At 44.7% G+C, this 13973-nt stretch overlaps 2 protein-coding genes across 15 annotated transcripts in view; one reads left to right on the plus strand and one right to left on the minus strand.

Annotated features, from left to right (window-relative positions):
• On the minus strand, positions 1-7518 carry ftcdnl1 (formiminotransferase cyclodeaminase N-terminal like 1). Of its 14 annotated transcripts, XM_047371241.1 has the most exons (13): positions 7033-7349; positions 6800-6886; positions 6398-6518; positions 5838-5925; positions 4866-4953; positions 4585-4700; positions 4443-4507; positions 4225-4343; positions 2807-2902; positions 2441-2596; positions 1739-1927; positions 1286-1370; positions 452-753 (listed from the first exon to the last, which is right to left on the minus strand). In XM_047371241.1, the coding sequence occupies exons 7-13, from the start codon at positions 4469-4471 to the stop codon at positions 597-599; spliced, it is 831 nt and encodes a 276-aa protein (XP_047227197.1). In that variant the 5' UTR covers positions 4472-4507; positions 4585-4700; positions 4866-4953; positions 5838-5925; positions 6398-6518; positions 6800-6886; positions 7033-7349; the 3' UTR covers positions 452-596. The 14 variants fall into 14 exon arrangements, with proteins under 14 accessions (XP_047227183.1, XP_047227190.1, XP_047227185.1 ...); XM_047371227.1 differs by lacking the exon at positions 1286-1370 and having other exon boundaries at positions 1-753; XM_047371234.1 differs by lacking the exons at positions 1286-1370; positions 6800-6886; positions 7033-7349 and adding an exon at positions 7382-7507 and having other exon boundaries at positions 1-753.
• c7h2orf69 (chromosome 7 C2orf69 homolog) overlaps positions 7064-13973 on the plus strand; it is a 9868-nt gene continuing 2958 nt past the window's right edge. The window contains 4 exon segments of the mRNA XM_047369723.1: positions 7064-7068; positions 7275-7328; positions 7330-7561; positions 11675-11913. Of these exon segments, the coding sequence (XP_047225679.1) occupies positions 7064-7068; positions 7275-7328; positions 7330-7561; positions 11675-11913 (530 nt within the window).

Consider the following 13973-nt stretch of genomic DNA (forward strand, 5'->3'; position numbering starts at 1 on the left):
TGTTTTTAATAATTTTAATAAGAGTTTAATTAAAAAGTTAGCTGTAAATAGTAAATTGTCTGTTGACAGAAAATGAGTGAGAAGGCAGCCAGAGTCCAAAGATAGTCTTTGGAAGACCTTCAGGATTCCTGAAGGGAAGGAAGAACGTCTGGCTCCTTGGAAGGAAATGGATGAGGAACTATGCAGAGTCCAGTATGACAGAGAACATGAATCCAAAGACGGTTTCAGTCACATAAGACCATAAAAAGCTCTGATACTTCTTCTGTATAACAGGTGTCATCACCCCAGAGTTTAGGCAGGTGTTCCCCCTGATCTGTTTTCACATGCGGATCCGTCGCTGCTCCTTCCAGAACTCACCGATCCCTTGAGACAAAGCTATCTCTGCTAAGTCCCTGCACTCCCGGGACGTAAACCCCACCAGGGCGGTGCCCTTCACACCGATCCCCCGCCGTCGCGCCAGCTCAGCCACCCGGGCTGTGATGAGGGAAGCTGGAGCGTGGCAGTACGGCTGACCCTCAATGATGAAGGACGGCCAAGGCTCATCCATCGGGTGACCGGGCGGATCTCCCTTCACGCTCTCCACGTTACATGCCAGTTCAACAGCTCCCTCGTGTGGCAGAGCCAACACCTGAAGTCCGGGAAGTCCCCCAGGTGTGGACTCCCTGATGGCGGCGGCGATGCTTCGGCCAGTGGTGATGTCCTGGGTGTCGATGGTGACGTTGCAGTTCATGACGTATGTGCTGGCGCCGACACCTGCAAGGTTCAGATTTCAGACACAGAACCATCAGGACCGACTGATGCTGCTTCACTTGATATTTTATGCCTCAGATTCAGTGATGTGCCTCTTCATTCTGAACAGGAACTAGTTCCAAACTCATCCACGTTAAAATGAACTGATTCATGTTTATAGTTCACCTGTTAATATTTTGAACCAGGTTCACAGATCCAACTTGAACTGGTTCTTGTTTATCAGAATTTGTCTGAAAGTTTAAGTATATACACGTCATGACGTCATTCATTGGTAGAAATTATAGATCCGTTTTATTCTCTCCTGCTGTCTTTGTTCATATAAACTCTATTTTATAACACGTTTTAATCATTTTATCCACAGAAATGAACATTTTAAATTTGACCATTTCTTTTTGCACATTAAACTATAATTGCACAATGATAAAACCTATATTTATTGTAAAATACAACTGAATACTGAAAGTTTTCACTCATCACACATTTTGTGACGATTTAACAAGTTTAAAGTGCAGGGAGACACAGAGGCCTATATTACCGATATATGTCCTCGCAAAGCTGGACCTCGTCTCTGCAGCCTGCGCTCACCGACACCCAGCAGACACTGAGGACAAATTCTGCAGCTGTATTTCAATGAAATATTCAAAGAAACACAGATTAAACCTTTTATTCCTCCCTAACAGAGCGCCGTTAAATGACGTGAAGCTCCACGTTCTTCACTTAAAGAACACAATAGTTCTGGATGAAGATCTCTAAGACATGGGCTCTTCTCAAGGACCTGTCCATGCACAGCACTGGTCAGTAAAATTTACCAGGTTCTAAAACAACCAAGATCCAACAATGACATGTATGTTAGTTAGTCATGATTTATTGACTGAAAATGGAACCAAATGCAGAAGCAGTCAACAAAAGTCAAAGTCTCCTCGGCTGCAGCAGGAATAAACAGCGAGGCCAGAAGTATTTTAAGTTTTACCACTTTCACTGCAGTCACCTGTAAGTCCGTATCGTTTCTGTGGTTGTGGCCCAACATCGGGTCTGAGGGCCTGCAGGTCCGGTGTCTTCCGGAACCAGCCCATCTCCTTCCTCCTCTGGGCCAGGCCTCGCTGTAAGGGGGTGTCCGCCCAGCCGAACAGGAAGGCGCTGGAGCCGTAGACCGTCTCTGTGAGTCCGTGAGCCACAGCTGAACCGGAAAAGCAACAGAGACGTGTTATGGTCCGCAAGTCATTGCATGTGCAGAGTCCAAACTCACAGGAGGAAACCAGTCCAAAGGACATCTCATCAGAGATGGATGTATTCTGGGCCCATCAATATGCTTTCAGTTCTAACTCTGTTCTCACGCTAAGCTAATAAATATACAGGGTGGAGGCGTGCAGCACACATGCTGAGGTACTGCTCATTATCACCGCTCCATCAGCCGGGAAGTCGCGAGACTAATCAACACATCGGAGGAACGAACGGATGTGTCGCCATCAGACATGTTTCTAACAACACAGAGCATGAGTCCAGAGCAGGAAATACAACTGAGTTTCTTTCATAGGGTTAGAATCAGAACCACATCAAATAAAGACTTTCTGTTTTAATTAGAAAGTTTAATAGAAAGGTCACCATCAGGTTTTAAGATGTTTTATATGCTTAAGAAAGTCTGAAGCAGTCAGTGGGTCCAGAATCCTGACCCAAGCTGACAGGGACTCACCCAGAGCCTGCTGGACACACTCCTTCACTCCTACTTCCTCCCCCAGCGGGTAGAAGGGGACGAGGTCCACGGCCCCCATGCAGGGATGGACACCCGCGTGGGTGCGCATGTCTATGAGCGCGCATGCCTTCTGACACGCAGATAGCGCCGCGTCCCCTGGAGGGACACATGGAAAACCACATCATTAATACACCACCACAGCTGAAATTAAACCTCTCATATTTATGTTCTGAATCTGAGTGGAAGCTCAGTAAATGGCTGGAGAGCAGTTCCTGAAGCTCTCCAGCAGATCTTTATCTTTACCTCAGAGGAATGAGGCTGAAAATGTTCAACCACACCAAGGTTTCAGCTCCATGAGTCACTTACTGATGGAGTCGATGGAGGCCACGATAGTGATGACGGAGCGGTTGTAGTCAGGATCATTAAAGATGTTCAGCACTGTGGTCTCCTCCCGTTGAATGCCTGATGAAGAGCACAACATTTACACAAGATCTCAGACTTCCTTGTAATCTATGGAGGTGGTTCTGATTAATGGTCCTCTGGGCTTTCAAAGCTTTCTCTGGTGTTCATGTTTAGACTTTAGACCGGACCATGACAGCAAGCTGTGCAGTCTGGGCCTAACTGAGACTAACTGACTTTAACTCTGTCTGTATAACAGGACTGAACAGCATCTGTATATAAACTGGACCTGTCATGTAAAGAGAACATTTGTAGTGAATTAGCACCATTTATGTCAACTAAACTAAAAAAGATTTCACCTTCTTTGTCAGAAACCAGTACTTCGGGCTGATCCAACACAAAATGGAGATCTTGTAATTAGTTATAAAGTTAGACTTATCTTAAACTAGCCAAGTTAAATTGAGCTCATTAAGCTAAGTTAAAGCCCTTCCTTGAAATGCCACATTAACGTGGTGGAGGGGTTTGAGTCCCCGGTGACCCCAGAGGCTATGTTGGTAGGGTGCCCCTTGGCAAACAGGCTCTAGATGACGGATTATACTAAGAGCGGTTGAAATGAGTTTCCTCCGTAGGGTCGCCGGGCACTCCCTTAGAGACAGGGTGAGGAGCTCGGAGTAGAGCCGCTGCTCCTCCACATCAAGAGGAGTCAGCTAAGGAGGCTCCGGCATTTGTTTTGAATGACCCCAGGACACTAATGTGTTTCAGGGACGTCCCACTGGGAGGAGGCCCAGGGGACAGCTCCGGACACGCTGGTGGGCTACGTCTCCCGGCTGGCCTGGGAACACCTCTGGCTCCCCCTAGAAGAACTGGAGGAGAGGGACGTCTGGGTGTCTCTGCTGAGACCCCGCGACCCGGTCCCGGATGAGTGGAAGAAGATGAGTACGAAGCTAAGTTAAAATAAACTAATTTCAGCTCAATTTATTTGAATTTAAATTAGCTACGTTACGTAAATCTAAAATTAGGTACGTTAGTTTAGCTCATTTAAGCTAAGTTAAACTAAGCTAATTTAAGAAAAGTTAAATTTATCCTAAATTAGCTAAATTAAATTGGAGCTCTTTTACTTGTTAAATTCAGCCAATTTAATATAAGTTAAACTCAAAAAACATGGTCATCTATCTGCACAACGAGGAGAAGGTATCTCCAAGTCAGAACCAGGTTGCTAAACCAGCTCCAATAGATACAAAAATAGTTTTTAAATATTATTCTTTAGACTTTATATGACTGAATGCTTCATGGTGGCTTAACAAACAAAACGTACAGAGAAGTTTTAAAGAAGTCCGCTTTAAAATATTTAACAGTAAAAAGAGCAAATTTAACACTGAAGTGACCCTCAGCGTTGCACAAAGCTGCCTTGGCCACATTCTCCACCACGTCCTTCCTGCGAGCCTCTGAAACATTCAGAAGACAAGCAACCAGACGTCTCCTCGGGCTCCTGGAGGCCATGCTCCTGCAACAAAAACATTTTCAAATCAACTGAATCATGACACAAATGATATTATGGTGAAACCATGCATGTATGGTCCTATTGAGCTTTGCAGTAACTTACAGGTTTACTGTTTGATGAAGCTTCATCATTTATTTGCCATAATCCAGAACTATCAGGGTTATGAGCTTTAAAAAGAAAGAAATAGTATAAAATGTGCCTGATTGCTGATAGAAATCCCATTTTTATTCGGTTGGGTTCTTACAGTTGGATCAGAGACATTCAGGCTGCCAATGTGCTTTAAAAGCCAAACTAGGAACCAAGGATGTTCCGACGGGATAAAGAGAGGCACACATGGACTCTGGATGATGACCCACCAGGCTGAGGACAAAGAGAAGATGCTTGGACTGTAGAAAGATGAGTGTTTAGAAAAGCAGTCACTAATGGTAATGACACGTCACAGAGGTTTGTTTTAATCAGGAACGATAACACATCTGTCAGCTGAGCACAGGATGTCCCAACGTTTCTCTAGGAAGGACGGATCACCTCAGATCTAGATCTCAGTCCAACATGCTCCTTGAAGAGGTTCCATCCTGCTCGGCTGATGTCAGCTCCAACACCATGATGCAGCAACCTGATTGGTCATGAGAACTGCTTTAGTTTTATTCAAACATGATGAAGTTTTCCAATAGAGACGCTGGAAAGTGATTTCTGGGTTTTCATCAGGATTAAATAGGCTGGCTGGCTGCAGTAAAGGATGATGGAGATCAAGATTCCATGATATTAGGAAATCTAGCAGCCACCTGAGGTTCTGAAACACATTGATGCAACATGACAGCGGCCGAAGGATAGTGGGTCAGATTCATCTGATTCTTTATAGATGAAAAGAGCTCTGTATCCATCCATCTCTCTCTTCCAGTGAGTTCTGGATCTCCCACCAGTTGGATGTGCCAGAAAAACTCTGAAGAAGGTGTCTAGAAGGGATCTTTATAGGGGGCCTAACCCACCTCAGCTGACTCCTTTCAATGTAGAGAAGCAGAAGCTCTACTCAGAGCCCGGCCTGTCTCTAAAGCAGAACATAGTGATGTTTGGACTGTAATCAAGAGCTTCACCTTTCAGTGTAGCTCCTTCTTCAACATGACAGTCCGGCACAACACCCTGAGTCCGGATCCATCTCAGTGTCTTTCCTCATGATACACTTAGATACCTCCAGATGAAACCGAGACCCACCCTGACCCGGAGGGAGCAATCCTCCCTTTTCCGACAGAAGCCTCAGACTCATCCTGACTGCTTTCTGTATTTAAACTGGATTAGATTCATTACTATTTTTAGTTGAGAAAATGCTCTATAATTAAAAAGATGCTCTTATTAGCCATGGACCTAAACTTTAAATACAATTCTGACTTTATGGAGCTACACCATGTAACTGGTTTTTGCTTTGTAATTTAAATTATGTGATTATTTTCTGATGATCTCGAGTTAAAAGGGTTCACGCAGTCTCTTAAGAGTCCAGGTTACCTTTTAGCAGAAGAATTGGACCTCCTCTATTCTGACTAAATGCAGAAACGTCCCGTGCAGCCTGCTGGTGAGTATTCCTGCTCCAAACCTGTCGGAACAGAACCTACAGTTACAAAACTGGTACAAAGTCCAGCCTGGAGTAAACTGGGTTGATTTATCTGTGCATGAGAGTAAATAACATCAGGAGAAGCAGTCATGTGCAATCAGCTTGGCCCAGCTCCATGTGCATAACATGAAACCCAATAAACACCTGATAACATGTTCAGTTGAAGTTTGAACAGCTCACAGCAAGATAGTTCGTTGTTTATCTCTTCTTATTTGGGTTTTTGTGCACAACCTTCCAGCTTCTCTACTGCCATCTGCAGGGGGATTTCGATCCAATCTCCAGTCAAGCTTGACTCAGTTTATTCCAGTCAAAATACTTTTTCATTAACACAATTATAAAAATATATAATATTTATATAACTTTCCAATTAGATCCTAGTTATAAAACAATGCAACTGAGTTCAAATTGATAAAAGTTTCCTACCCAGGGAAGCCCAGCTGATTCTATCAAGTACCTGACTTTGCAGCAATCCCTCCTCTTGAGCAAACATGTGGCAAGAGTGGAAAGGAAAGACTTCCTTTTAACAGGAAAAAACCTTTAGCGGAACCAGGATCTGGCTCAGTTTGAGCTGTCGTCTGAGGTGACCAGCAGGGCGTTTGAGAAGACCAAGCATACACAGAGAAAACAAAGAATCATTCATCCAGGAGTACTTTCTATGTTTAGGAAAAAGTAAAGATTTAATGGCAGTAGTAGCTCCTTTAGTGGCTTCATCTAAAAGACAAACACAGCTAAACAGATGAGCTCTGAGCCAGGAAAAAATCTATAGGATGGATAAACGAAGTATATAACAGATATGGCTTCTCTGCTAGCTTTCCCCAAGAGAGAGACAGGAAAAATGCATCATATATAGGAGAACATTAAATTGTTGCCAGCAGTGGCTGAGGCAATGCCATCCTCCAGGAAGGTGTCAACTTAAACAGAAATGCCAGGCCAGATGTAGTTTCTATGAAAAGAAAAAACAGAGAACAAGCATTACTGGCAGCAACAACTGCAGACAATGAGTAATTGAAGAGTAGTAGGAGAAAGTATAAGAGAGAGGAAAAGTGGCCTCCAGCAGCCTAAGCCTTTAACAACATAACTACATCGCACCCGGAAGCAGGTTGGAGTGACTCATCTCGTCATGTTGTATCTTTGCTGTGGGAAGAAGAACAGCAGTTGGAGGCTCAACAGCGCCTCTCTGCGGCCTTAAACGGTCTCTGTCACTATGTGTTACTTCTATTAAAATGTGAGGCGGTAATGTCTGCAAACCTACAGCGTTTTTATTTTGTTATTTAGCTACAGGAAGGCCTCTTCGCACGGTTAGCTAGCAGCAGTTTGCTGTGACCGCGCAGAGGAGCAGAAAACTGTCAACTCATAGCCTCCAGAGAGGCGGATGTAGCAGCGGGCTTCACTCATCACTGCGGCCGAACTCATGAGCTCTGGGACGGGAACCACTCACTGGGAGCTCCGGGGACCGCACAGGGGGAGGCTGCAGCGCCTGCTCGGTGTCTCCGGCTGCGGTCCGAACCGGTTCAACGACCTGCTGCTGCTGCGGCCCGAATCAGATGGAGAGAGCTGTGCCGGAACCAAGGAGAGGAGCAACAACAGTCACGTTGTCTTCTTCCATGGAGACATCCAGGTCAGACTCTTGGACTCATACAGAATTTAAGTCCCTGGACTGTTTCTGGGGAGGTTTTTACTTCTTCCTGCTCCTAAGGAGGTCCAATCAGGGGCGTAGCTAGGATCCAGAACTTGTGGGGGCGGTGGCCAGCCTTAAATTAGACTATGTGACGAAAATTATGTGTTTCTAATGAGCCATCTGTCACAACCGACTGGAGGTTTGAGAGAACAGAGCAGAGACACAAAGAGAACAAAGAAGCACTGATCCAGGAGTACTTTCTATGAGAAGGAAAAGTAAAACATTAAAGGCGATCTATTATGCAAAATTCACTTTTTGATCGTTTTTATACTTCCATTTCGGTTTCTAATGCTTCTACAAACAGTACAAATGCAAAAAAAAAAAAAAAAAAAACATCCCATATCCAATACACACTGAAAAACACCGGTGCAGTCGCATCACTACCATATATTTTATGGAAGCAAATCGTTACCATATTTCAAATGAAAAAGCATTTCCAGAAATACTTTTTCATTTTAAGAATGTGGCTGCATTATTTGACCCATAAATAAAATTAGTAATCAATCATCCTATTTGCATTTTCTTCTTCATGACTTCACATTTTATACCATAATCAAAAAGAAAATAAAGCAGACATTGCTTTTTCGTTTTCGTGGTCTGCCCGCAAAGTACTGCCCAGAACTCGAAAACCAAAAAGCCTTTCCAGCGGCGGGCGCAGCAGAGTGACGTCAGCAGCCGCTCTTCCTCAGCTCCCTGCTGACCGAGCTACCCATCTTGTTCGGTAGGGGGCGCTTCTGAAAATATGGTAACGATTTGCTTCCATATTGTTTCGGACCATTGATTCTAAGCAGTTTGAATCTCTCCATCCTTATTTACAATGACTGTCCTCAGAGGCAGCTGTTCTGTTTTTGGCTGCAAAGACCCACATGTGTCCATGACCCACATGTGTCCATGCACATTCCCCCGCTGTTGCATAACAGAGGTTTGTGGCCTCGTTTTATTTTTGAGGGCAATGTTCCAGTCACATTGCCGTAGACGGTACTGGTTTGCGCAAATCACTTCACCACGGACGGCTTTGAGAACTCGCATCAGAACGTCAGGACTTACAGAAAGACTGAAGAAAAATTCAGTCCCTGCTGTTGGTGGCAAATCTGCAGTTGACAGAAATATAAGTACTTATTGTGTTTTATAAGTTTTTGTTTCACATACAAGTGCTGGATGGGGGGCGTGGCCTGATGCAGCTAATTTGCATAAAAGTGAAGGAGCCCAAAAATAGCTCATTCTGAAATGAGCTCAAAAAAGGGGAACTGAGGAGGTGAAATCTCATTATCTGAGAATGATTTTGTGCAAAAAATGTTATGTTATAATTTTACATGTTTTGTATAGCCTATAGACATATCCCAAATGTAAACGGGAAGTATAATAAGTCACCTTTAATGGTTGTAGCTCCTTTAGAGGCTTCATCTAGGAGAGAAAGACAGCTAAGCAGATGAACTCTGACCCAGTTTTCAAGGTTAGAGTCTGAAAGAGAGAACATAGAGTTAGTCACAGTAGAAGCTCAGTCAGTAGCCATGTCTAGGAGAATATAACTATATAACTCCTTGCTTCTTCTAACGTCACTAGAACCTCCTGTCACTGAGTCTTCCTCACTCAGTAACCACGTTCACACCGAAGAGTGTTGTTGTCTGGACAGACTGGTAGCACTGTTGTTTTGTGAGTTCATTGTTTGGAAAAAATATCCTTTTAGTTTTTGGACCAGCCAATTAGAGATCGGAGCCGGTCAAACATAAAATCAGCCGATTGTGGTCTAGAGCTGACCTACCGCTGCATCTTCAAACAACAAAAACACTCAGTTAGCACATTTAGGACTGTTTTGGGATTCATAACTACCATACTTCTCATCTGATTTAATAAAGTAAATGAAATATATTAAAACTGTCTTGAGTTTTTTCAGTAGGCTGCCTCTTCAGACCCCAAAATGTTGATGTGTCTAACATAAAAAATGTAAGCCATGGGCTTTATTCCAAAATAAATACAATACAATGTTTATTTTGTAAAGTATTTGTTTTCAGGCTCCAACACAGCTGTAGCTAAGTTAGGTGAGTGTAGAGTCAATAATAATAATAATAATAATATTTAAACCTATACAGTAAAAACATATTTATTACTCAGTTTAAATTCATTCTTATTTGACTCCATTAAAGTTGACCGAATGCTGCTGGTAGCATTTTACATCATTATCTCACAGACATCTGAGGTAAAAACCTTTCTCCTTAAAAGTCTCCTTCCACGATTCTGTTCCCATCTCTTGGCCTCCAATAATCCCAGAACGCTCCAGTTTTCCTAACTTCCAACCTGTTTTTTCCATTGTTCTCTTCAGCGGCTCATTAGGCGCTTTTCCAGGCGAGTGTTAACATTCCCACAGTGTCCTGGTTTTTCCCAGGAGACCTTTGTCCTCTCGGGATGCTCTGACGGTGACGTTAGCATGTGAATAAAATGAATGAGGTCAGTCTAACATGGTTCTGAGGAGATGCTTGGAATGAAACTGATGAAACAGGTTAAAGGTCGTCGGGTTGTTACGCTCTCACAGGAATATGAGGAAGAGGATTTTAATGGATGGATCTGAACTCGGATCTTTGACCAATCCGAGAGGCAGTTTGATTTTTATTATAAGAGATGTTAAACAACAGAAAATAACTAATTGTTTCTAGATATATTGTTATCTAGAACTCACAGCAGGCCACTCTGCTTTGTATCTGCTGTTCTCCTGTTGCTCCTTCAGTGAAATCAGCTCCTCACTGGAGTTAGTTTTTACCCTCAGATGTGACTTTTAGGAAACATTAACATATATATGCATAAATATATTTAAAATATATTTAAAAACCCAGAGAGCAAAGTGTACCGGAGTCAAATTCCTTGTTTGTATGTCCAAATTTGGCAATAAAGTTGATTCTGATTTTGCTTCAGGATGGTCGAGGATCAAATATTAGCTGGTTAATTAGCCAGGCTGTCTGCTCTGGTATCTAGCCTGCAGTCTGCTGCTGAACAGCGATGCAGCTCATATTTTACTGTAGCTTTAAAACAGCATCACTGTAATAAGAGCCACCGATGAACAACATTTCTAGTGAAATTACAGTAACCTTCTTACGGCCAGCTGACTGCCGAGGTTCAGCAACAGGTGTGGGAGGGGCAGGGCTGCATTACTGTGTTGGGAAACATCAGCTGGGATATCTGCATCTCATTAAACCCTCAAGGTGAAAAGTTTGAGCTTTTTTAAAGGATTTTATTAGGCATACAGCGAGACCCAATTCTTGCCCTCTGCGTTCTCCCAGTGGGATTCAGTGAACCCTAGCCTGGTAGGGCTCAGTCAAAGTCCGATGCTGAACTTTCTAAACTGTTGCTGATGGGAGTCAGTCAGTCAGAACAGAAGCACAGAACCACAATGGAAAGCTAGCAAGGATTACAGAGCTCAATGGGGGTAGATACTTTATAGGAGGTTCTAATCAAGCTGGGACCTTCAGCTGGTGCTGGAGAGGTTTGCAGCCAAGCTGTCAGAATGAAGTGCAGCACCTCCATGTCTGAGGCAGTGGTCCTCAGCCAGAAGGATGTGGATTAAAACGTTGGCTTTATGGGCAATGAGTTACTGATGAGTGGAGGACTTTAGGTAACTCAGGGTTTTGTTCACTTGTAGGGACAGAACCGGAGAAGATTAGGTGAACTGGGGCAGCGATGCAGATGCTGTGCAGGTGTCTCATGGTGAACAAAAGAAGATCCAGAGAAGAAGCAGCTGAAAGGGGCTCTCTCTGCAGGGTAGCTGGGCTCATCCACTGGGATGCTCCTTCTTCTCATTGATATGAACCAGAGCTATTCAGAAGATTTGAGCATCTGGACAAAAGATCTTCTGTTTAGGGTACGTCTCAGCGGGGGTTCATGGAGAGGTTATATCCCACAGCTGGTTGGTTTGACTGAGGTCTGGGGATCTGGGCTCCTGGTCTCAGAAGAGCAGATAAGGAAGAGTTGGTCTGATGTTCCAGTGGGACACACTGTTCTTCTCTGGGAGGTTGCCCGGTTCATCTGGAAATAAAAGACTTTTATGTATTTTTCTGCTGGCAGAACTTCCAGGAGGAGATGGCCCTGCAGCCCGACGGAGCCCAGTGGCTGTCCTGGAGTCTGGAGCAGGTGGCTCTCATCCTGGGCCGGCGTTTCCCCAACACAAACATCTGGGTGGTGAGAGCCTCCCGCATGTATCTACACAAGTTCAGCTGCTACCACAACTTTGTGGAGAGCAACATGTTCGGGGCACCAGAGCACTCTCCATACTCTGCTGACTGTGGAGCCTTTCGCCAACTCAGGTCTGGTTTTCTTCTTCAGAACTTCAGTAATTTTCTGCAAAAATCAGAGTCCAAGGTTCCAAGGAATCTGGAAAGGTTTGGAAATTAAATCTTTTCCAGGTGTGAATATGAAAATGTTTGGAAACATTTTTGTACGTCCAGATGTCATCTTCTATCCTGTGGTCTACAATCCTAGTTCCAGTTGGGACGTTGTGTAAAAAACCGAAAACAATGATCTGCTTATCCTGTTCAACCTTCATGCACCTGAATCCACCACAAACACAAGATATTTTATGGTCAAACTGATAAACTTTATTGTTTTTGTTCAAATGTTCCCTCATTTTAAATTTGATGCTTGCATCACGTTCCAACATACCTGAACCGGGTCATGTTCACCCCTGTGTTTCTTCACCTTTCCTTTTAACACTCAGTCAGCGTTTGGGAACCGAGGAACTAATTGATGAAGCTTTGTAGGAGGAATTCTTTCCCAATCTTGCTTGATGAACAACTTCAGTTGCTCAACAGTCCGGGGTCTTCGTTGTCGTATTTTGTGCTCCATAATGCGCCACACATTTTCAGTGGGAGACAGGTCTGGACTGCTGGCGGGCCAGTCTAGAACCAGAACTCTGTTAATATGAAGCCACGCTGTTGGAACACGTGCGGAATGCGGCTCGGCGTCGTCTTGCTGAAATAAGCAGGATGTCCCTAAAGAAGATTTTGCTTGAATGACAGCAGATGTTGCTCCAGAACCTGGACGGACCTTTCAGCATTAACGGTGCCTTCACAGATGTGCCAGTTACCCATGATGCCATGGGCACGAACACACCCCCATACCATCACAGATGCTGGCCTTGAACCTCGCACTGATAACAATCCTTTTCCTCTTTGACACGACGTCCATGATTTCCAGAAACAATCTGAAATGTGGACCCATCAGACCACAGCACACTTTCCCAATTTGAGTCGGTCCATCTCAGATGAGCTCAGGCCCAGAGAAGCCGGCGCTGTTTCTGGGTGTTGTTGATATACAGCTTTGGTTTTACAGGATAGAGTTTTAACTTGTAGATGTAGCGATGAACTGTGTTACCTGAAGTGTTCCTGAGACCACGTGATGATATCTGTTACAGAATGATGTTGGTTTTTAATGCAGTGCCTCCTGAGGGGTGAAAGGTCACAGTCATTTAATATTGGTTTACTTCATTGGTGCTTATATGCAGATTTTTCCAGAGTCTCCGAATCTTTTGTTGATATTATGGACTGTAGATGATGAATTTTCTAAATCCCTGCAGTTGTACGTTGAGGAACGTTGTTCTTATTCTGTTGGACTGTTTGCTTACCCAAACCAGAACCCCTCCGGCCCTTGGCTGCGCCTAGAAATCCTGTCCATAAAAGTTATAAACAGGACCGGTGACAAAGGGCAGCCCTGCCGGAGTCCAACATGCACCGGGAACAGGTCCGACTTAGTGCCGGCAATGCGAACCAAACTCCTGCTCCGCTCGTACAGAGACCGGATGGCCCCTAATAAAGGGCCCCCGATTCCATACTCCTGGAGCACCCCCCACAGGACATCACGAGGGACGCAGTCGAATGCTTTCTTCAGGTCCACAGAACACATGTGGACCAGTTGGGCAAACTCCCATGAACCCTCGAGTACCCAGTAGAGGGTACAGAGCTGGTCCAGTGTTCCACGGCCGGGACGAAAACCACACTGCTCCTCCTGAAGCCGAGGTTTGACTATCGGCCGGACTCTCCTCTCCAATACCCTGGCGTAGGCCTTACCAGGGAGGCTGAGGAGTGTGACCCACTGTAGTTGGAACACACCCTTTTTGTGAAGGGGGACCACCACCCTGGTCTGCCTATGCAGAGGCACTGTCCCCGACCGCCACGCAATGTTGAAGTTCCAGAGCCCACGCTGTGCGTGGAGGTGGGCCCGACTATTTCTAGTCGATATCTCTCGACCTCCCGCACAAGCTCAGGCTCCTTCCCCCCCAGCGAGGTGACATTCCACGTCCCTAGAGCCAGCCTAAGCCTCCGGGGATCGGGCCGCCGAAGTCTCCACCTTCGTCCGCCGCCCAATCCTC

Source organism: Girardinichthys multiradiatus, chromosome 7 (assembly GCF_021462225.1).
Source record: "Girardinichthys multiradiatus isolate DD_20200921_A chromosome 7, DD_fGirMul_XY1, whole genome shotgun sequence".
Taxonomy (NCBI): domain Eukaryota; kingdom Metazoa; phylum Chordata; class Actinopteri; order Cyprinodontiformes; family Goodeidae; genus Girardinichthys; species Girardinichthys multiradiatus.